General features: G+C 36.5%; 1 protein-coding gene across 2 annotated transcripts; it reads right to left on the reverse strand.

Moving 5' to 3' along the window:
- Positions 1–7,594: 7,594 nt before the first annotated feature.
- Positions 7,595–11,015, reverse strand: LOC139892436 (protein NRT1/ PTR FAMILY 4.6-like). Of its 2 annotated transcripts, XM_071875523.1 has the most exons (5): positions 10,956–11,015; positions 10,723–10,828; positions 10,263–10,480; positions 9,474–9,914; positions 7,595–8,770 (listed from the first exon to the last, which is right to left on the reverse strand). In XM_071875523.1, the coding sequence occupies exons 1-5, from the start codon at positions 10,956–10,958 to the stop codon at positions 7,802–7,804; spliced, it is 1,737 nt and encodes a 578-aa protein (XP_071731624.1). In that variant the 5' UTR covers positions 10,959–11,015; the 3' UTR covers positions 7,595–7,801. The 2 variants fall into 2 exon arrangements, with proteins under 2 accessions (XP_071731624.1, XP_071731626.1); XM_071875525.1 differs by lacking the exons at positions 10,723–10,828; positions 10,956–11,015 and adding an exon at positions 9,979–10,052 and having other exon boundaries at positions 10,263–10,398.
- Positions 11,016–24,486: the final 13,471 nt, after the last annotated feature.

Below are 24,486 nucleotides of genomic sequence, written 5' to 3' on the forward strand. Positions count from 1 at the left end.
TATATTTACAACACTTTTAATATATTTTGATGTTTTAAGTTTATTAAGTCAGCTGTCCTCGTTAGTAACCTACAACTAGTTGTCCACAGTTAGATGTACAGAAATAAATCGATAAATATTATCTTGAATCAATCCACGACCCAGTGTATACGTATCTCAGTATTGATCACAACTCAAACTATATATATTTTGGAATCAACCTCAACCCTGTATAGCTAACTCCAACATTCACATATAGAGTGTCTATGCTTGTTCCGAAATATATATAGATGTGTCGACATGATAGGTCGAAACATTGTATACGTGTCTATGGTATCTCAAGATTACATAATATACAATACAAGTTGATTAAGTTATGGTTGGAATAGATTTGTTACAAATTTTCACGTAGCTAAAATGAGAAAAATTATCCAATCTTGTTTTACCCATAACTTCTTCATTTTAAATCCGTTTTGAGTGAATCAAATTGCTATGGTTTCATATTGAACTCTATTTTATGAATCTAAACAGAAAAAGTATAGGTTTATAGTCAGAAAAATAAGTTACAAGTCGTTTTTGTAAAGGTAGTCATTTCAGTCGAAAGAACGACGTCTAGATGACCATTTTAGAAAACATACTTCCACTTTGAGTTTAACCATAATTTTTGGATATAGTTTCATGTTCATAATAAAAATCATTTTCTCAGAATAACAACTTTTAAATCAAAGTTTATCATAGTTTTTAATTAACTAACCCAAAACAGCCCGCGGTGTTACTACGACGGCGTAAATCCGGTTTTACGGTGTTTTTCGTGTCTCCAGGTTTTAAATCATTAAGTTAGCATATCATATAGATATAGAACATGTGTTTAGTTGATTTTAAAAGTCAAGTTAGAAGGATTAACTTTTGTTTGCGAACAAGTTTAGAATTAACTAAACTATTTTCTAGTGATTACAAGTTTAAACCTTCGAATAAGATAGCTTTATATGTATGAATTGAATGATGTTATGAACATCATTACTACCTTAAGTTCCTTGGATAAACCTACTGGAAAAGTGAAAAACGGATCTAGCTTCAACGGATCCTTGGATGGCTCGAAGTTCTTGAAGCAGAATCATGACACGAAAACAAGTTCAAGTAAGATCATCACTTGAAATAAGATTGTTATAGTTATAGAAATTGAACCAAAGTTTGAATATGATTATTACCTTGTATTAGAATGATAACCTACTGTAAGAAACAAAGATTTCTTGAGGTTGGATGATCACCTTACAAGATTGGAAGTGAGCTAGCAAACTTGAAATTATTCTTGATTTTATGTAACTAGAACTTGTAGAATATATGAAGAACACTTAGAACTTGAAGATAGAACTTGAGAGAGATCAATTAGATGAAGAAAATTGAAGAATGAAAGTGTTTGTAGGTGTTTTTGGTCATTGGTGTATGGATTAGATATAAAGGATATGTAATTTTGTTTTCATGTAAATAAGTCATGAATGATTACTCATATTTTTGTAATTTTATGAGATATTTCATGCTAGTTGCCAAATGATGGTTCCCACATGTGTTAGGTGACTCACATGGGCTGCTAAGAGCTGATCATTGGAGTGTATATACCAATAGTACATACATCTAAAAGCTGTGTATTGTACGAGTACGAATACGGGTGCATACGAGTAGAATTGTTGATGAAACTGAACGAGGATGTAATTGTAAGAATTTTTGTTAAGTAGAAGTATTTTGATAAGTGTATTTAAGTCTTTCAAAAGTGTATAAATACATATTAAAACACTACATATATATACATTTTAACTGAGTCGTTAAGTCATCGTTAGTCGTTACATGTAAGTGTTGTTTTTAAACCTTTAGGTTAACGATCTTGTTAAATATTGTTAACCCAATGTTTATAATATCAAATGAGATTTTAAATTATTATATTATCATGATATTATCATGTATGAATATCTCTTAATATGATATATATACATTAAATGTCTTTACAACGATAATCGTTACATATATGTCTCGTTTAAAAATCATTAAGTTAGTAGTCTTGTTTTTACATATGTAGTTCATTGTTAATATACTTAATGATATGTTTACTTATCATAGTATCATGTTAACTATATATATATCCATATATATGTCATCATATAGTTTTTACAAGTTTTAACGTTCGTGAATCACCGGTCAACTTGGGTGGTCAATTGTCTATATGAAACCTATTTCAATTAATCAAGTCTTAACAAGTTTGATTGCTTAACATGTTGGAAACATTTAATCATGTAAATATCAATCTCAATTAATATATATAAACATGAAAAAGTTCGGGTCACTACAGTACTCATGTTTAAGCGTGGTCCCGAAGCTTTTTGTAAGGCACTCCGAAATCTAGAAGTGAAATGAGAATCTCGATCCAAAACGAGGTACATTTCTTTAAGGTATATTTGAAAAAGTTTGTTAGGACTTGAAAACGTTAGATAGAACAAGTTTCTCAAGAAATTCGCGCCGCGGAAGATTTATCGATTTTCGAAAATGTTCGTTAGGACTATTCACCCTCGTGGCGAATGCTTGTATAGTGTGAAGAGTCTCTCTCTCCATTGAGAATTTAGGTAGAAGGTTTCTTTATACGAAAGTACGAGTGTAATGCGGGAGAAGTTTCCGCCTCGATATGAGCATAACAAGCATATCGTAGTTCGTCGATAAAACTGTGCGAAAACGAGATAGTATACACGTGTAACATATGTTTGAAAATGAAAGAATTTGTCATTCCTTCGGAAGCATGGGTATGGTTCTACAATAATCGAAGATGTGTCCCTGGTATGGTTGTTATCAACATTCTCGGAGTTTTTGGATATTCAAACAAGAAAAATGAAGTCATGTACATGGCACATGGTGGTGATTAGGTTGATCGAGTCCAATCACCATCACGAGTCATTAGAACTTTGGTATGGCTTACTGTAATATAACCACGTAGATCGAGTGTCGTTATATTACGCTAACTCATACCTCCATTCCCACATCACTCCATAACATCAAGTTCGTGTAACTGTGAAGATCTAGAATGAACAAAGTGTAACGACGTCTCAAACGTGACTCGTATTAAATCGAAAGAATTTCTGCAACTCTAAAGAAGCGTTCCCCAAGGGAAGTGTATAAATGTTTGTTCACGTCAATGCGGTTCGAGTCAGACAATAATGTATTCAGGTATGAAAAGAGTAACGAGTCATGATAACGAGTAGCACGCAACCGTAGTGATACATGTTGATGACGATACTCACCTAGAGTAGTGATGGTAGTAACACCAAAAAGTAGATAGTAAGAAACACCAGTGGAAAACCGATAGTAAGTTGAAACTGTGGCAAATAACAATCCGGGAGACAGAGTTCCCGAACAAGTGTGACTAATGAAGTCATCGTCATCCATACGTGTATGAATCTTGAATTTACGTGTGTTACCAGAAAGTGGCAGAATACGGATTCGTATGATGAAAGCTTGGTACCATCATGAAGTTTGCCTAAGAATGATTCAAGTATAATGCACAAGTAGTCAAGTAAGTGCTATCTATAGCAAATGTATGTCAAAATGCAATGGCTAACTATCCGGTTGTAGTCTAGATTCACTAATGCGTCCCAACGACTCTGTCAGACACACTAATGCACATCCTAGTTCCCTACAACCAACGCTCTGATACCATCTGTGGCGACCCGACCAAAATCGTCATTGATGGCGTCGCTAACTGAGGTCCCGAAATGTGGTCGTAGTCCCTATATGAGACTCGTTTGACCAAAATTATATCGCATTCTTTTGAAACGTATCATGCTTGCAAAGTTTAGTTTACAAAACCGTTCGACAACAATTTTAAATTTGCAAAAGTATAAATTATAAATGAGGTAACTTGCGACATAATTAGTTTAAAATCACGGTTGCTATAAATAGCGTAAGTATGTAAACAATATGTTTGAATCCAAAGGTGCTATCACTAGCGTATGTATGTATGTATGTATGTATGTATGCTTGACCCCAAGCAAGAAATCAGAGTGTATGCATGCATGCTTGACTCCAAGCAAGTATGAGTGTACGCGGAAGCATGTATCAAATAGCCAAGTATGAACCTGAGAAACATATAGAAAACTGTCAACGAAAAACGTTGGTGAAATCATAGGTGTTTTAGTAAACGTTGTATTTGAACCACAAGATTTAGTATAAGATGATTATCAAAATCATTTGCATTCCAAAGTTGTTGTTTGTATCCCGGGCACCCAATTATCAAACTTAACTGTTTTGCACCCTTTGCGTAGTGTTAGAACATACACTAGACCCGAAAATATATTTCATCCGCTAACGGTAGCGAACCGTCCGAATGAGGCTCGTCAAGCCCATGTGATCACATAATATAAGTTCACGTTTACACCCTGCAAGTGTAACTAATGATAATTAAATTGAGGCTTTTTGTTCAAACCCGTACGTGGAATGTTCGTTTTCGTACTTGTGTTCAATGTATAAAAGTATGATACGTATATGTTTCTCATCCCATAGTTTAAAGCATAAAAGTTGTTTGAAAGATGGGACTATGATCTCACCTCGAGTGCACGAGTATAAAAGTACTTCACAATGTAAACGTGTGCATGATAGTTGCTTAGCCTTGACCTAAACAAGTAAGTTGTATTAATTAACCGGTTACGTCACAAGATCGGGCGAAATGTGTTCAATTAGTCCTATGGCTCGTTACGACTCGATTAAATATAGCATGTGAATCAATTTGTCAAGTTTCATGCAAGATACAAGTATAGAAACAAGTTAGGAAGATTGCACAATCATTTGGTTAAGTTTGACAAAAAGTCGAACATCGGTCGGTCAAAGTCAACGAAAAGTCAACACGTTCGGGTCGGGTCCCGAACTATTTTTCTGAGGTTTTTAATCATATATGAGCATGTTAGAACAAGTTACATGTGAATCGGAGGTGCGTAGCATAGCAAACATTATTCAAAAATGGACAAAGTTGGACAGACCACTTTGGCGCGCCGCGCGGGTATATGGCGCGCCGCGCCATTACCTGTGCAGAGAATTCTGGCAGTTTTTAAGTTTTATGCACGAACCTAACTTCAACCAATCACCATTTATGACCCGCAAACAACCAAAGCATGTATCTTATATCATCGGAAAGGTATTTTGACAAGGAAAACAACTAAACACATTTCATCCATCACATTTACTTTTACAACAACCAAAATCACATTCAAAGCTCCTCATTAAATGCACTCAAGTTCATAAATAAAATTCGATGATTCGGCAACCAATTTATGTGAATGATATGCCGTTTCGAAGGTGATCAAGCATACAATACAACCTAACACTTACAAATAATATTTCATGTCATTCAAAGCATCAAAAGTTCATTTCAAGTTCATCAAACCCTAACCCAAATCCACCAAAACCAATAATCAAGTTTATGAAGTTTTCTAAAACAACCTACACATCAAATTGAAGCTAGTGATACTAGTAACACAATTAAAACATGAACTTTAACAATTTAACAACCTTTAATCTTCCAAAATCAAAGATTAAGCAAACCCATTTTCAAGTGTTCAAACTAGTTACTCAGATCAACAAATCGAACAAACAAAACATATATTCATGTTATACACGAGCCATAGACACTAACTAACACCATTTCAAGTATATAAAACGAATTTAGAGAAAATCTAGAGTTTTAGAAATGTTACCCAAATGTGAAGAAATTTGTGCCAAAATGTAGAGGATGAAGAGAGGATCACGAAAATGTAATTTTTTTTGAAGTTTGCTTCTCGATCCGGATTTAGATGATGATTTTATGAAGATGGGTGTTTGAGTTCATGAAAGGGAAGTAGAGAGAAAAGAGGAAGAAGGTGGGAGGTGAAATGAATGGATGGATAAGGTGGGTTGACCTAGTCAACTAGTTTGCCCACTTGGCAACCTCGGTCCCTCAAGTTTCAAAGCGGGTGCGGGAATTAAACAAACGAATATTTTAAAAACGCTCGAGTAAACGAGTGATGTTATAATTAAATAACGGGAAAATTAAGAACGTTGGTCAATGGAAACTACGAATTTAAATAACGAAAGGTATTATTTAAAAAAAAAGATAGTGTTAAAAATAAATTTAACGGAAAAACGCGGGATGTTACAATATATTGCTTCCTCAGTTATGTTCTGTTCGTTCGTTAAAGTTAGAATGATGTAGCCATCTGTATTGTAAATTGTCATTTATGATCCACCGGCCATATTATACCTTATATCTAAAAGATATAGTCCAAATGAATAGTGGACTTTAGAAGTTTTACAAACTTACACCAAACTTTTTATTTTTTACAATTCAACCCAACCCTTTAGAATAGTTACCTTCATAGTTTTTATAAACATAACACAAACTTTTCACATTTTATAATTTAATCATCAAACTTCTCATCCATTATAAATCGTCTACACAATTTTCACTATCCAATAACTACTCACTATTATTAATTTTATTAATAGCAAATCAATCACATAGTTTTTTTTTCTTTCATTACAAATTAACCACGTAACTCATTTTTTAATAACTGTTTTTTTGTTATATATATATATATATATATATATATATATATATATATATATATATATATATATATATATATTATAAATAGTTTTTCCTATTTTATTAAATAATTTACATCAATCGTTGATGTACCTCTCATTTTATTGGTTGAGCATTTTGTTCTTTTCGCTCAACAAGACGAAAACTAAAACAAAAAATGATGAATAATTACTTTTACGCTTATTACAAATCAATCACATAACTATTTTGGGTACTTCCTCGACAAAACGAAAAATAAAACAAAAAAAATATGATAAATAATTACCTTCTCAATAATTAACTATGTAAGGGTGAAGAACCGGCGCAAAGCTAGGTCGCCCAACTAGTTATATTTATGTAGATATCAAACTTTCAAGAAATAAAAGGACACTTGTTTACTTTTTTTATTTTTTTTATTTATTTGTCTCTGTTTTCATTTGCCTCTTATTTTGGAGGGGTGTGAAACAGACCAATTTTCAGATTAAATGACAAAGAGAAGCAATTTTACTTACTAAATTAAGAGCTGTACAGAAACACATCATTAAGTGAAAAGTAAACAAACCCTTATTCGTTTGATGTCAAAGTTATCGTTATCATTATTATTACGATTTGAGGATTGATGACGACTCTTAGTGATTCCTTATCAGACCATTTTGTGAACAGTAAACTGTCTTTTTCTTTTGGACTCTGATCATTCAATTTTGTGTATGTTGTCATTGATTTATTGTATATGGTTAACTTAGTGGAAAGCTTTATCAAATTTTTGGATATAATATTAATATTTGTAATTATCCCGACCTTATTTGGAAATTAGTAATCATCCCTTCCTTATCTGGAAATTTGTAATGGATTTTGAAGATAACAACAGTTTTCAGATGTGATCATGCTTAATTTCACAACTTTAATTAGAACCACATATTTCACTTGATTAGACTTCAAATCAACAAATTAACTTGTTCAATAGCTCATTCATTTTTATCTTTTGTTCCTTTATGTTACTAAGTCAAGTCACAATTATCAGTTTATAGTGTTTGGCACAAATGATACATAGGCAATACTTTTTATTCAAAATATACACTAAATCATAAGCAATATCATGTGTAGCTCCAACTTTCTAATTACAAAATACTACATTGCCATTGATATATGGCCGGATTGCGCGGAAGTAGTCTCCTTAACATAGAAACGCGTACGTAACCACCTCCAGAGTAGTTGAAACTGCGTAAAATATCATACTCCCGAAGACTTGCACAACATTTGAGAGTCATTTAAACCGTTAGTACTTTTTGATACGTACTTGTACGATTTAGCCCACACGAGATACACAAGAAAGTTCACGCCACTTAGTACGCACATTAACCAATAAAACCGTTCAAGATGATAATGATTCAAGTTGATACCGTAAAGCCATGGGTTATGATCGAAGGTGCCGGTAACATGATTCACAATCGAAATGAGCACCGAACTAAGATAGTAACCCATGGCTAACGAGGCCCAAGAAAGTGATGTCGCGAGTGACCTCATGCTAAATGGCGCTTCGCTAAAAAAGAAATCCATCATGCCAGCTAAGCTAAAAAGATCAGCTGACCCAAGAAACAAATATTGCAACGAAACCCATAGGAACGTAATTGGTAATGACTCGTTAGAGTTCGTTAATGCGTTTTGGTACGCGACTTTTTTTCGTTTGTTTTCTACTAAAGCTGCAACCGCCATAGCCATGATGGATAAAAACAGGCCGATTCCTATTCGTTGAAGATAAGTTATGCCCGTTTCTGTTTTGGTAATCTTTCGTGCAAATGGGATGACAACGTGGTCGTATAATGGTGCTAGTACCATAATGAAGAGTACCGGGAATATAGGAAGTGAAGCTGGTGGGACCCGGAATGAGCCGATGTTAGTATTCATGGTAGCAGCTTGTTGGACCGAAAAAGTGGAGAGTTGAGCAAGGCAACAGTTTAGCATTATGGTTGATAAGAATACTGGGAAGATTTTAAGCACAATTTTAACCTCTTCTACTTGTTTAACAGTGACCTCAAATTTTGACTTATTTTTAACTGCTTTGTTGAGGAAGTTGAGGTTTTCTGTTACGTTATCGTTCGATTTTCCCTCTTCTTCCTTAGTTTCTGTTGAAATTGATGTACTGACAGCAGCGTTTCTTGCATTATTAGACAAAGTGTTGAAGATTGCTGCAGCAAGTACCTGGCCAGTTTAATTAACTTGATTAGCACATTAGTTTGGTTGGCCTGATTGCATAAAAAGGTGACAACTATCAACTATGGCTTAAATCTAGTTTTGGTAGCCAAGGTTGCAAAACTCGCTACTATCATTCGGGTCGGGACTTTGGAGGGAGTAATTGGCAACTCACAGATTAATCGGATTTGACTTTTGTAGAATTAAATAAATAATAAAGTTCAAAGTTATGTGTATAAATAGAAGAAACCCGTAAACATAACATTAACTTTAACATAATTGTCTAGAAACATTAATATAATCGTTCATTGATTTAAATCCATATTAAAATGTTGACCGACTAAACCGACTTTGACCAACAAATCTAAATTTGACCAATTAACTGACTTTGGCGATTAAATAAATGAATTTTGGAAATCCGAATCTGTATGTTCTTGAAAGGGTTAAAGCTATAAATACGCCTTATAGTTCCACTTTTGTTTCAACGCAAGCCTATATATCAAAAAATATGCCAGTGTAGGTCACATATTTTCAAAAAGTGTGCTAATGTAAACAGATGGAGACCGATTCCTTCCTCAATCAGTAAAATTAATTCTTTAGTATTTTTTTTTTAATATTATATGGTTAAAAATAGGTCATATATTTTTAGTTTTGTTGTGATGTAGATTATATAAAAGATATTTGTTCCGATGTATCACTAACTTCATTCTACCTTACAAATAGTTGTTATAGGACTTCCTGTGGGAAGTTTGATCCTGTAAACAGTAGAACCAAGTAGAAAAATCGGGATCGAGATTAAAATCGCCAAAGTGGAGATACCGAAACCCCACTGCCATCCTTTATTGTCCTCAATCCACACAGCAAACGTCACTGCAATGAGCGCACCACACGCAAGACAAAATACATAGTAATTGAAAAACGACGATCTTTGTTTTCTTCCAATAGTAGTTTCTTCATCAAATTGTTCCGCTCCATGAGGTGGTAGCGAACCTTTTATTCCACCAACTCCTAATGCAACCAGATAAAGGCCTATGAACAAAATTACTTCGTTACCGCCTTCAACTTCTTGGCATTTAGCGTCCCTGTTTGCTGATAAACAGCTTTTTGGTTTTAGAGAACGCGCGTGAGCTTGTATTGTGAGTACTATCAGTCCCTGATTCAATCGTAAAACATATATTACTCGTATATATCTTATGTACTGATTAAAAACAAGTTACCATCTTTTTTTTTCGGTTGAACTTCAAGTTCTGCATATCAGTTGCCTCAACATGATGTCAGGCACATTTCAAACCTTGAAATAAAACACTGATAAAGTTGGATTATGACAATTCATGATATTAAGCCATGTGATAAGATGTCATATTCCTTATTCCCTTTTTTACAAGGAATTGAGTTGAATGAATGAATGAATGTAATGCAATATACTAGATGGTTATTGAACTCTTATATCATGAATTAAATTTAGATTAGAGTTAAGTGAAAATAAGACTAAAGTTCTTACTGTAAGTTCAATCATAGCGCTTATGAGATAGATGCAATAGGTGGTGAAGAACGCATCCGATAAGAAGCCACCAAGGAGAGCGAGCAGGAACGCGGTGCCCATGAAATTACTAACGATATTCGAAGAACTTGAGGGCGTAAAGTGCATGAATTTAGACAAATACAGCACAAGGTTGCTTGCATTGGCTAGGTATGCTAGATTCTCCAATATCTCCACAACTATATGTTCACAAAAACAAAATTTAACTTTTAACTTTGTGAAGGACTTAGCGAACGACAGCTAAGGTTGTCGTTAACATGCTTTATATTATTGTACAATTTGATAACCGCCCGTTATTAAGTAATTGATAGCCGCTATGTAGAATGATTGTTAACGACAGTCCTAGTCCTAAGGATTGTTGATAGCAAAATCCTTGTTTGAAAGATCAGTTGCAAGATTTTTGAAGTTCTATTTGACTTACCTAAGACAAAAGATGCGGCAAGTGTGCCACCATGTTGACCTTCTATGGCTGGTTTGTTTCTCCAACTTACATACATATTGGATTTGCTTATTTGGCGTTCTACGTCCTACATGAACATCAAAAAACAAAATAATGTTATAAGAGGTAAGAATTTAGAATGTGGTAAATTTTGAAAGGGGTGTCAAAGAAAAGAACACAAGTAGAAATGATGAAATATGAACATGAAGTGGTACCATATAGTTATGCAAATATGAGATTTATGATCTTTCTCTTACAATTAATTCTGTTAGTGCGACAATGAATGATGCAGGGTGTCCTATTTATATTTGCCGTTATATGGAGTAGTAAAACTCACCTAGAATGGTCTAGACAACTGAAAGTGACTACTCTCTCTAATGGTGTTAACCAACTAATTTGTAACAGTTAAACCTACCACTATTTTATTAACTGATACTGATAGAAGACAAAGTATGATATCAATCGTATATTATTTTCTGTGTTTTTACAGTGCAAATACCCATTGGTATATATACATTATAATGATCTTGTCCTCCAAGGTAATCCTAACTAACCAAGAGATATATTAGGTAAACATAGCTGTGCAAATCTATTCTATATTTACAATATACATGCCAAATATATCGGTTGACTAATACTCCCCCGCACTCGAAACGGGAGGAGATCGGACGTTGAGAGTGTCCCGAAAATCATTGAATAAAACCAACGGTAAGCCTTTTGTAAAGATGTCCGCTACTTGGTAACGAGAGGGGACATGTAGCACTCGAACTTGTCCACGGGCAACCTTTTCTCGCACAAAATGTATGTCAAGTTCAACGTGTTTGGTGCGTTGATGTTGGATCGGATAACTAGACAAGAAAATCGCACTAACATTATCGCAATAAACAAAGGTGGCTTTGTGAATCGGATGGTAAAGCTCAAGTAGAAGATTGCGTAACCAACACGATTCAGAAACGACATTTGCCACGCCACGGTACTCCGCTTCGGCACTAGATCTAGACAATGTAGGTTGCCGTTTTGAAGACCAAGATATCAAATTATCCCCCAGGTAAACACAATATCCGGAGGTCGACCGTCGCGTATCGGGGCATCCGGCCCAATCGGCATCCGTGTACGCCACTAAATTAAGTGATGAAGATTTGCGAAGATAAATGCCATGGTCGATAGTACCCTGAATATACCTTAAAATACGCTTTAACGCGCCCATGTGACCGTCATGTGGAGCGTGCATATGAAGACAAATTTGTTGCACCGCGTAAGAAATATCCGGGCGTGTAAACGTAAGGTATTGAAGTGCGCCGGCCATGCTACGAAAAAATGACGGGTCATGATAAACAGCCCCTGCTCGTGAACTCGACTTGGATTTGGTGTCAACTGGTGTTTTAGCCGGTTTGCAATATAACATGTCTGCTCGTTGAAGAATCTCTCGAGCATAAGTAGCCTGACTGAGAAATAGCCCTTGTTCCGAATGTGTTACTGAAATGCCAAGGAATGAACTTAGGTGACCAAGATCAGTCATTGCGAATTCAGTACCGAGTTTGTGGATGATAACATCTTTAAGTGTAGTAGAAGAAGCGGTCAATATGATATCGTCAACATATAAAAGGATGTAAGCAATGTCTCGGCCGTTGTTGTAGATAAATAGCGAGTTATCACATTTGCTATGAACAAAACCGAGCCGAGAGACGTATTGGGCAAAACGTTGATACCAAGCACGTGGAGCCTGCTTTAAACCATAAAGAGACTTCTTTAAATGACATACATGATTCGGGTAACGAGTATCATGAAAACCAGCAGGTTGGTGCAAAAACACTGTTTCGGAGAGTGTGCCGTGTAGAAAGGCATTCTTGACGTCTAACTGATGAATAGGCCATGAATGCTGAAGTGCAAGACTAAGAACAGTACGTATTGTAGTTGGCTTGACGACTGGACTGAACGTCTCTGTACAATCGATACCAACCTGTTGTGACCTACCATCACCAACCAAACGAGCTTTATATCGCTCAAAAGAACCGTTAGCACGAAATTTATGTTTAAAAATCCACATAAAACGAATAATATGCATGTCAGGTGTACGAGGGACAAGTTCCCAAGCCCCATTTTTAATAAGAACATGAAACTCTTCTGTCATGGCACACTTCCAATGAGGATCGTTAAGAGCCTCGGCAGGGTTTCGTGGAATAGGGAGGGGAGAGAGGTAGTGGAAAGATTAAATTGTTGTTTTGGTTTGCGGATACCTGACATACCTCGGGTTTGAATCGTTCGGGTAGGCACAGATTGAGATGTAGTCGAAGTTTGGTGAGAAGTGGATTGGTGTACAGTGGCGGTTGAGTTAGAAGTGATAGGTGTGGGAGATTGAGTGGGTGGTGAGTTCGTGGAAGGATCAGAGGGATCAAGTGGAGATTGAGTTTGGTGAGGGTTGGACAGAGAATCAGATGGTTGGGCCGCAAGGTCTGGTTGGGTCTGTTGGTCCGTAGAGGGTGGTGAGGATTGATGGGGCGAAGTGGGTGAGGAGGGAGATGTATGTGTCGGGTTTGTGTGGGCCGAGGTTGGTCCAGTAGTGGGATGAAATGTAGGAGTGGGACTAGGTAACAAGAAGATATTTTGGTGTAAAAAATCATAGGTGTCGTGATTTGTATTAGTAGTAGAGGAGAATGGAAAAATGTTTTCATTAAATAAAACATGTCGTGAGGTGAGTATACAGCGAGTCTGTGGATCGTAACACTTATATCCACGATGAGCGGAAGGATAGCCAAGAAAGATACAAGGTGTTGAGCGTGGTTGGAGTTTGTTAATCGTGGTTGATGGGAATAGTGGGTAGCATTGACAACCAAATACGCGGAGATGAGAATATGTCGATTGTCGGTTGTATAGGAGGTGTGTGGGAGTAAGGTTGTTTAGGATTTTAGTAGGTAATATGTTAAGTAAGTAGGTAGCTGTATCGAGGGCATGGTGCCAAAAACTAGAAGGAACGGCACTTTGAGAGAGGAGGGTACGTACTATATTGTTAATTGCGCGGATTTTGCATTCGGCTTTTCCGTTTTGTGGTGAGGTGTGGGGACATGAAAAACGAAATATTATGCCATTATTTTTGCAAAAGGTATGAAGTAAAGTGTTGTTATATTTGGTACCGTTATCACATTGTAGAGATTTAATTGGTAGAGAAAATTGTGTTTGTACGTATTTGTGAAAGGTGACAAAAATGTTGTAGACTTGGGTCTTGGTGCCTATGGGAAAAGTCCAAAGATAATTAGTGTAATCATCAAGAAAGAACACGTAATATTTATGTCCGGATGAGCTAGGGATTGGCGATGTCCATACGTCACTATGCACAATTTCAAAAGGAGATGTAGTATTAGAAGACGACATAATAAAAGGCAACTTAATATGTTTGCCTAACACACATGATTCACATAAATCAAAGGTTTTTGTATTATTGCTAACAATAGACTTTTTATTATTAAGAAAACGAAGAATATTGGCGCCGGGGTGACCGAGACGACGGTGCCAAATATCCTGAGATAAAGCAACAAACGTAGAAGGAGAGCTTAATTGTTGAGCAGCTGTGGGGGTGAGCGGGTATAGGTCTCCGGTGCTATTACATCTCATAAGTGGGATCCCTGTCCTGAAATCCTTCACAGTAAAACCAAATGGATCAAAGGTAAGTGTAAGATTGTTATCAGTTCCGACCACCCCTGCTGGTGTTGTTACGACCACCACGGCCACGTACATTATTGTTTCGATAAGAATTGGAGTTATCTCGGTTTTCGGAAGGCGAATTAGAAGGTTCTTTCGAATCGGCAATTAGTGCAGTGTTTGTTGAAGATGAATTGTTCAGTGCAGCTTGACGAGTTTTCATGGTTTGTAAGACCCGAATATTCGTAGTGTACATATGTGTATATGAGTTACTCAAGTTTTGGGTTTTTGTTGCACAAAATTAAAAAGACAAAAGATGCTGAACTGGGAGGGTCGCGCGCCGCGCGGCCTGGTGGCGCGCCGCGCCATCTGTCTGTGACAGATTCTCTCTTTCTTTTAAATTAGATATTTTGAGGGTATTTTGGTAAAATCACTTGGAGGCCGGATTTAATGCCTTAGATCAGTTTTGGGGAGTTCATTTACTCCTTCCACAACTACCAACACTTATCCAAATCAATTCTAGAGAGAGAGTGGCTTTTAGTGAGGGAAACCCCATTTTGGAGAAGAAGAAGAAGGTTTCTTGCTTAAGTCCAAGCATTAATGTTGTTCGCCTTCCCTCTAGCTTCGTTGTGATAGTTGTGGTATGCTCTAATCTTAATTTCTTTGTTTAATTTGATTTAGGGCTAGGGTTTGGGGTGAAGATGAACATAAAACCCATTTTGTTAGTGTTTTGGGTGTTCTAGGGTAATTTGAGTCATGTAGACTCAATATTGGGTTAACTAGGGTTTGGAAGAGTTAATTGTTGTTAGAGAACCCTAATTAGCTAGTAAAATTGCTAGAACACCATGATCTATGTAAATGGGTGTAAATGGGTTAGTGGTTGACCCAAAATGGGTAGGTTGACTTTGAAAGTGTCAAATGGGTCAAAATGAACCTAAGCTAATTAATATGTGTGGTTGAAGCCTAAAACTAGTGTTAAAATGTGTAATGAACCTACTTTGGTTAATGATAGGGTTTTATGATGAGTTAACCCGATTTTAGGGTTAAGGGTGCAAATGGGTCGGAATTGCACCATGGGTCAAATTAACACTAGGAGTGAGCTTTAGAGTGTTGACCAACTCGAGTTGTGATTTTGATATTGTGATAAATGTAATAGGTGCGTTACATTGAAGTGTTCAAGCTCGGTTATCTTTCACCAAGAGATTTTGAGGTGAGTGGAATGATTATATGCGTATGTATATAATGTATCTATTTGTTGTAGCGTGAAAGGTGTAGTGTCGAGGTGTTAAGACACCACGTTTCACGTGAAGAGTGTAACATCGAGGTGTTAAGATGCCACTCGGGTGTAGCATCGAGGTGTTAAGATGCCACCTAGGAGTGTAGTGTCGAGGTGTTAAGACACCACTCCGTAAAATAATGAGTGAAGCATCGAGGTGTTAAGATGCCACTCGGGGTGAAGTGCCGAGGTGTTAAGGTGCCACCCTAGGGGTTAGTGGAGCGAGGTGTTAAGTGCCCTAACGGATGTTATGAACACCGATGGCGTTTTCGCGAGCGCCGTTCCCTTGTACTATTGGTTAACCATGGTTATTTGTGTTGTAAGCATATTATATTATTCGAGTTATATTTATATGCGGTTGTTATGCTAGCTTGTGGTATTGGAGATTTATAGCTTGATATTGCGACGATAAGCTAATGTTGTTTGCTAGCATGTTTGCGGTTGTGTAGTTTATGCAAGTAGGTATAATTATATATGTATTCGTATAATTATTGCATTCACTAAGCTTTGCTTACCCTCTCGTTGTTTACCATTTTATAGGTTCGGTTTTGGACAAGGGTAAGGGCATCGTTTTGGACTAGAGATCCCGCTTGATGCTAGGGGACGCTTTTGGCTTTAGTAGCTCTTGGAGTTTGACCGATAGTTGGGTAGTTTAATCCCAAACGCCATGCTCATTGTGTAGTTTGGAACTTAAACTTTTTGGTGGTCGAAACTCGTAAATTGTATTAAACTCGTAAAACGGCCGATGTGGGCCCCGCTTGTAAAACTTTAATTTTATGTTTGAAACATGTTAGTTTTACATATTTGGTTGTATGGTAAAAAAGCGTTTTGTCTAAAAGTGCCGGGAACTAGTCAATCTTTTCGCGGTTAAAAGTCCCGGGGACAGCCAGATATGGCGCGGCGCGTGGGCCATATGGCGCGGCGCGCCGATGGTCTGCAACAGAATTTTTTTTTTATTTCGTATTTTCACAAGGTTTTGTCGGGTGTTGGTTTGGGTTGTTACAAGTGGTATCAGAGCATGGTCTAAGGGATTTAGGTGACTTGAGATAGGCGCCTAGACTTAGACTTTTTGTGTGCGCGTTTATGCGGGACTTGTAGGACTTCGGGTCGGATCGGGATTGGTTTGTGCATAGGTTTATGTAAACTAATCATGTGCTATTTGTTATGTATGTTTAGCGAGCATCGAGCGAGATGGACGTTGTACTAGCAAGTTAATGCGACGTGCTCGCGTAACAATGATTAGCTACCATTGTTACGGGCGCAAATCGTGTCGAACGAGCAATGTACGACGATTGTTGAGCAAGATGGGTAGTGTGGTGTATATGTATATACTTATGTGTTAAATCCTTTTCGTCTCGTTGTTTACTCTATTCCGTCTTATAGAATGAAGATGAGGAACGGGCATGATATCAACGGCGGAGGTACTAGTGAAGAAGTCGAGTTTACGGCCAAGGTTGAGGCCATTTTGAAAAGGCATCATGAAGCTTTTCTCGAGGACGTTAAGAAGATGTTCCTAGATACGATTGACGATCAATTAGTCAATGTGGTAAGGGAGTAAGTTAAGGCCGTTCTTCGCGAAGATAATGTGGGAAGACGGGACTTTTTCTATAAGAATTTCAAGGACTCTCAACCTCCCTCTTTTGATGGTGAAAGAGATCCTCTTAAGAGCGCCCGTTGGATCTCCGATATGGAGGGGGCCTTCCGTACTTGTGAATGTCCTCTCTATAAGAGGACAAGGTACGGGTGTAGTATGTTGAGGGGCGATGCCAAGTTGTGGTGGGACGCAAAGCTCCAAGTTTATGGTGAAGAGCAATGCATGGAATTCACTTGGGATGAATTCAAGTCCGAATTTTTCAAGGAATACCGAACTTCGGCCGATCTTACTAGGCTTAAGGACGAGTTACGTTCCTTGAGGCAAGGGTCGATGGATTTGAACACTCTCAAATCCGTGTTTTTGTCCAAGACCCAATTTTGCCCGGAGTACGTCGGGAATGATAAAATGTTGAAGGAAGATTTCTATCGAACCTTGAACGACAACTATCAAGATAAGATTAGTGTGAACGTAGTGAAAAGCTTTGATGAGTTGTTTGACATGGCCAAAGGTTTCGAGTCGCTCATCTTAAGAAAGAGTGGTTTTACTTTTGGCAAGAGAAAAAGTGAAGGTTCGAGCTATTCAAACTTTTCGAACAAAAAGAACAAGAAAAGTTCCGAAAGTGTCAATAGCGTGAGGAAGGGCGCTTCCGGTGGTTTTACTTTTACGTGCTATAATTGTGGGCAAGCGGGTCATATGGCTCATGATTGTCCAAAACCATCTTCCGGAAACAAGCTCACTTGTTTTAATTGCGGTAAAGAAGGGCATAAGAAGACGGAGTGTCCCGATTTGCGCAACGATAATGTTAAGCGTTTAGAGAAGGCGGCGGGTACGGCTAGGGGTCGCAACTATTTGATGACCAATGATGAAGCCAAACAATCGCACGAAGTTGTCTCAGGTACTTACATGGTTAATTCTAATCCGGCAAGGATTCTTTTCGATAGCGGTGCAAATTTGTCGTTTGTGTCTCCTAAATTTGTACCTAAACTTAATAGACCGTTAGCTAAGTTAAGTCGTCCGATAGAAGTCGAAATAGCGGACGGCAAGACGGTGCTAGTGGTTGATGTGTGTGAAAATTGTGATGTTGTTTTTGGTTCTGAAACCTTTAAAATTGATCTTATTCCAATGACCTTGGGCGACTTTGATATTGTCATTGGTATGGATTGGCTCGATTGTTATAGAGCCGATATTGCATGCCATGATAAGTTTATTCGTGTGAAGACCCTAAGTGGGGGAGAGTTAATTATTCATGGTGATAAGCGAAGGAGACCGGTGCCGATATGCACTTTTGCACGGGCACGTCGTTTTGTTGTTACCAGTGGCATGGCTTTCCTTGCTCATGTTGTTGATACTCGCAATGAGCCACCACCTATTCGTGAAATTCCGGTTGTAAGACCCGAATATTCGTAGTGTACATATGTGTATATGAGTTACTCAAGTTTGGGGTTTTTGTTGCACAAAATTAAAAAGACAAAAGATGCTGAACTGGGAGGGTCGCGCGCCGCACGGCCTGGTGGCGCGCCGCGCCATCTGTCTGTGACAGATTCTCTCTTTCTTTTAAATTAGATATTTTGAGGGTATTTTGGTAAAATCACTTGGAGGCCGGATTTAATGCCTTAGATCAGTTTTGGGGAGTTCATTTACTCCTTCCACAACTACCAACACTTATCCAAATCAATTCTAGAGAGAGAGTGGCTTTTAGTGAGGGAAACCCCATTTTGGAGAAGAAGAAGAAGGTTTCTTGCTTAAGTCCAAGCATTAAAGTTGTTCGCCTTCCCTCTAGCTTCGTTGTGATAGTTGTGGTATGCTCTAATCTTAATTTCTTTGTTTAATTTGATTTAGGGCTAGGGTTTGGGGTGAAGATGAACATAAAACCCATTTTGTTAGTGTTTTGGGTGTTCTAGGGTAATTTGAGTCATATAGACTCAATATTGGGTTAACTAGGGTTTGGAAGAGTTAATTGTTGTTAGAGAACCCTAATTAGCTAGTAAAATTGCTAGAACACCATGATCTATGTAAATGGGTGTAAATGGGTTAGTGGTTGACCCAAAATGGGTAGGTTGACTTTGAAAGTGTCAAATGGGTCAAAATGAACCTAAGCTAATTAATATGTGTGGTTGAAGCCTAAAACTAGTGTTAAAATGTGTAATGAACCTACTTTGGTTAATGATAGGGTTTTGTGATGAGTTAACCCGATTTTAGGGTTAAGGGTGCAAATGGGTCGGAATTGCACCATGGGTCAAATTAACACTAGGAGTGAGCTTTAGAGTGTTGACCAACTCGAGTTGTGATTTTGATATTGTGATAAATGTAATAGGTGTGATGTGAAGCGAGGTGTATATAAAATAGTTATTATTTTACTAGGAAAATACTATTAAATACGATACAATTTTACACAAGATATTTATTTATTTATAGAATGGATATACTTAATCCTTGCTACAACACTTATAGGCAGTGTACCTAATCGTACAGTAGTGTAGTTTTTAGTAAGTCCGGTTCGTTCCACAGGGAAATCTTTAAACAAAGCTCAACGCTATATTAGTTTACTTTTATAAAAATACAAATATATATATAAGTAATATTATTATTATAAAGGGGGGTTTTTACCGTTTAATGACCGGTTTGTCGATTTTAAGACTTTAGTCGCAGTTAAAACCTAATGTAAAATATAAAATAAATACAAGACTTTAAATTAAAGCGTAAAGTAAATAACGATAATGAAATTGCGAATAATAAAAATGCGATAAAATAAAATTGCGATAATTAAAAAGTACGATAATTAAAAGTACGATTAAATAACAATAAATAAAAGTGCGATAATTAGAAGTGCAATTAAATATAAAGTAAAGGAAATAAAATATGAAATAAAAGAATTATGCTTATTTAAACTTCCGTAATCATGATGTTTGACGTGTTGATTTTAGTTTTATGCCCATGGGTTAATTGTCCTTTGTCCTGGATTATTTAATATGTCCGTCTGGTTTTTGTCCATAACAGTCCATCAGTCATAAATATAAATTGCAAGTGTCCTTGTCAAATTATTATTATACCCGAAGATAAATATTCCAACTAATTGGGGATTCGAATTGTAACAAGGTTTTAATACTTTGTTTAATGAATACACCAGGTTATCGACTGCGTGTAAACCAAGGTTTTACTACTTTGTTAACAATTACACCAATTACCCTTGAATGTAATTTCACCCCTGTTTTAATTATTCTAGTGGCTATTAATCCATTCCCGTGTCCGGTTAAATGAACGATTATTCGTACATATAAATACCCCGCCCATCGTGTCCGATCGAGTGTATATGGTAATTTATAGGGACGCCCAATTGTAAATCTTTACATTAACATTAACAAACTTTCATTTAGTTAAACAAATATAAAGCCCATTAATAGCCCATAGTCTAATTTCCACAAGTGTCGTTCTTTTGTCCAAACCCCAATTATGGTACAAAGCCCAATTACCCAATTTTAGTAATTAGCCCAACATCATGATTACTTCGTTTTAAATAAGCATAATAATAACTTAGCTACGAGACATTAATATAAAAAGGTTGAACATAACTTACAATGATTAAAAATAGCGTAGCGTTACACGGACAGAATTTCGACTTACACCCTTACAACATTCGCTAACATACCCTTATTATTAGGATTTAAAATTAAAATTAAAATTAAAATATAAATTATATATATATATTACGTATATATTGAGAGAGAGATGAAATAAGATATGAAATTTGATCAGAATTCGGTTTGCTTTATAGCCAGAGTAGAATTTTGGGGCTCCGCGACTCGCGGCAAAAACCTCTCCAAACTCCGCGAGTCGCGGAGATAGAAATTACAGCTCAGTCCTTGGAGTTTTCTCTGCCGACGGTTTTTAATATATATATATAATATATATATAATTAATATAATTAATTATATATTATATTATATTTATATACATAGTTAACTTGTAATTTTTAGTCCGTTGCGTCGAGCGTTAAGAGTTGATTCTGGTCCCGGTTCCGGATTTTCGAACGTCCTCGCGTACAATTTTATATTTTGTACTTTGCGTTTTGAATCTTGTACTCTTGTGATTTCGAGACGTTTCTTATCAATAATTGGAACCTTTTTGATTGTCTTTTGTTCTTTTGAGCTTTTTGGTCGTTTGCGTCTTCAATTCGTCGAATCTGTCTTTTGTCTTCACCTTTTATTATTTAAACGAATATCACTTGTAAATAGAACAATTGCAACTAAAAGCTTGTCTTTCTTGAGGAATAATGCTATGAAATATATGTTCGTTTTTAGCATTATCAAATATTCCCACACTTGAGCGTTGCTTGTCCTCAAGCAATATCGTCTTGAAATACTAGAATCACTTCTTTATTCTTCACACTTTGTACATCAGTGATTTCTATACGGCGGTATAAACAATGGTAGTAACGATATGGTTTACAGTCCCACATGACTATAAAAATTTAGATCCATTAAGGAAATTGGATCTTTATGAAAACATTTGATCTTTTGAAAATTAAATCTAGTTTTTACCCTAGATAAGTTTTCCGGAATAACCCTTTACCGGTGTTTGCAAAATATTTTTGTGGGTTTGGTGGGTTTCAAATTTGAAAATTTTAGGTCAAAACTTGTGGTTTTGTGTCACCCACTTGCTAACCTTGTATTTGGAAAGCAACACGTCCAGTTTACTTGTTCCGTATATTACCTTTCGGCAAACTACCGTCCGGTTGTAAAGGAAAGCGTTGAACAAGCAACTGTTTAAGGCAATGTCCCGTGACATGCTTTTGATTATGGTCTATAACGTGTCGGACGCAATTACTATCCTTGGTAGGAGCAATAGTAAAGCTCACCCTTATAATTTGTCGGTTTGGCACAAAGTCCTGTCTTTGACCATGTTATGCAACCACCGTTCTTACGGTTGACACCCGATTTAGTTCAGGTGACCTAATGAATTCCAGGTGAATTCCTAGGATTTTACGTTCAATGGTAATGAACGCATTGAAAATAGGGTTTTCAGAAAACAAATCGGTTTATAATTTTGATCAAAATATTTTCTCGTTCAAGCTCGAGTTTAGATATCATTGAATTCCATGAGTTTGAATTCTCAATCTTTAAGGTCAATCTCTAGGATTGAGTAATATCAGTCTTAAAAGCTGATTTTTAATCTTTAAGGAGATTATCCTTTCTGGGGATCTGATTCATTAGTCTTATCCAGCTAATTTGCACGGTGCCCCCCCATTGTACGAGATAAATCCTTCTCATGGTTAGGATAAATCTGACCACTTGGCGACCCTGTTTAATGCTGAGGTCCGTGGATTTCCTGCTGATTTTAGAGATGACTTTTCTAGATTTTTCGTCAACCTACAGCTGGTCTGGACGACAACTTCATGACCTAAATCAAGAAGCGCGTGTCTTTTTCGGAAGACTTTACTTCCTTTTAATGATGGAATTGATTCATCGTGTAGATCCATCTTTTCTTTTCTTTCATCGGGTAAAACAGTTTAGTTTAGTACAAAGCAAAAGTATTTTCAGTTATTTGTTACAGATATATGTGACATATGTTTAAAATAACTTGGTAAATTTTCCCACACTTGGCTTTTTATTTTTCTTTTTATCGTCCTCTATTCCATTTTAAATGAATTTTAACATTTTAGTTTGTTTCTCAATTTATGTCCTTTCCGAGGTAACAATAATTTCGGTGTTAAAACCTAGTTTTATCGTTCATAAATATGTATAAACATGATTTTGAATTCATTTAATTGAAAATTTTGAAAAATTTTACTAGAATTGGGTAGTCAGTATATAAGACTAGGGCTGTTCTTTTTTATCAGAGAGCACTAGATTCTAATACAACTACTGCTTTACTAGTATTTTTAATGGTAACCAAGTGTTTAATATAAAAATTTTAAAATCCGGAAGAATTTAACCCCTTCCCACACTTAAGATCTTGCAATGCCCTCATTTGCAAGAAATCAGTAACAATTTAAATTATTGAGGGTGATTTGTGTGAAAATGATTAAATTTTTACCAAAGTTTCCAAATATATTGGCGTTTGTTTGCTGAATGATAAATGGTGCACATCATTTGTTCATTCCGTCTTGTTGTTATTTCACATATATTTTGCATCTTGTCGTCAAAATTAGTTGCTTTTGCTGAACTTAATGCCAGTCTTTGAAAATGCGTTGTTTTACCCTGTTGTGTACATAAGATAAACTGCAAACATATATACATATTTTTGAAGTTTGGTATATTACCCCACGTTCAAAAATTATTAAAATCTAAGAATAAAAGTTAGATAATTATAAAAATGATTACAATATTAACAAAAATATTAAATGTATCAATAAATACAAATTACAAAATAATAAAAAAAAAATAATAAGTAAACTAAGGTTGATATTGGTACCAATAGGGGTTCCAGGCATAACCATACGTGCTATAGAATGCTTCGGCAGGATCATACGTAGGGTATGGTGGCTGCATCTCTATCGACCAAGGAGGGAAGACGGGTTTCGGTGTAGGAATATAGTTTCTACCTATATGTTGGCAATGCGCTATGATCTGGTTCTGATGAACTTGCCAATCTTCAAATGCTCTCTGTCTAGCATTTTCGTATTCCTGAGAAGCTATAAACCTATGCATTTCTTGCATCTCATTCCCCCCTCCTACATTACCTTGTTCCTGGTTTCTCTCCACCTGTGGATGTCTACCATGGTATCGTACTGCGGCGTTATTTCGCCGCTTCAAAACTTTCGCACCATGGTATACATTTAAACCTATAGTGTCGCGGGGTTCCGGCTCTTCTAGTAATAATCTCCCCCGACTTATATCCACACCGAGATATTCACCAATCAAAGTAATAAAAATACCACCTCCTATTATGCTATGTGGACGCATCCCCCGAACCATAGCTGATAAATAATAACCCACACAATATGGTATACTTACAGCGCTCTGTGGGTCTCGAATACACATATGGTAAAACAAATCTTGTTCATTTACCTTTTCTTTGTTCTTACCCCTTTGTGTAATCGAATTAGCTAAAAACCTATGTATCACTCTTAATTCGGCTCTATCTATATCCAAATAAGAGTAATTTCCCCCTTTGAAACGGTGATGGCTTGTCATTTGACTCCACACACCGTGTGTATCAAAATTTTCATCTATCTTTCTACCGTTTAGTATCAATCCTCTACAATCGGCAGACGCTAACTCCTCAGGCGTATATATACTTA

The sequence above is a fragment of the Rutidosis leptorrhynchoides genome, chromosome 2, assembly GCF_046630445.1.
Source record: "Rutidosis leptorrhynchoides isolate AG116_Rl617_1_P2 chromosome 2, CSIRO_AGI_Rlap_v1, whole genome shotgun sequence".
Lineage (NCBI taxonomy): Eukaryota > Viridiplantae > Streptophyta > Magnoliopsida > Asterales > Asteraceae > Rutidosis > Rutidosis leptorrhynchoides.

Bases quoted from the DNA above. Each gene is read 5' to 3' on its own strand.
- LOC139892436 (XM_071875523.1), bottom strand. The intron at 10,481-10,722 runs GTAAGTCAAATA...GTGAACATATAG, and splicing joins TGCCGCATCTTTTGTCTTAG to TTGTGGAGATATTGGAGAAT. The intron at 8,771-9,473 runs GTAGAATGAAGT...TAAACTGGCCAG, and splicing joins CTATAACAACTATTTGTAAG to GTACTTGCTGCAGCAATCTT.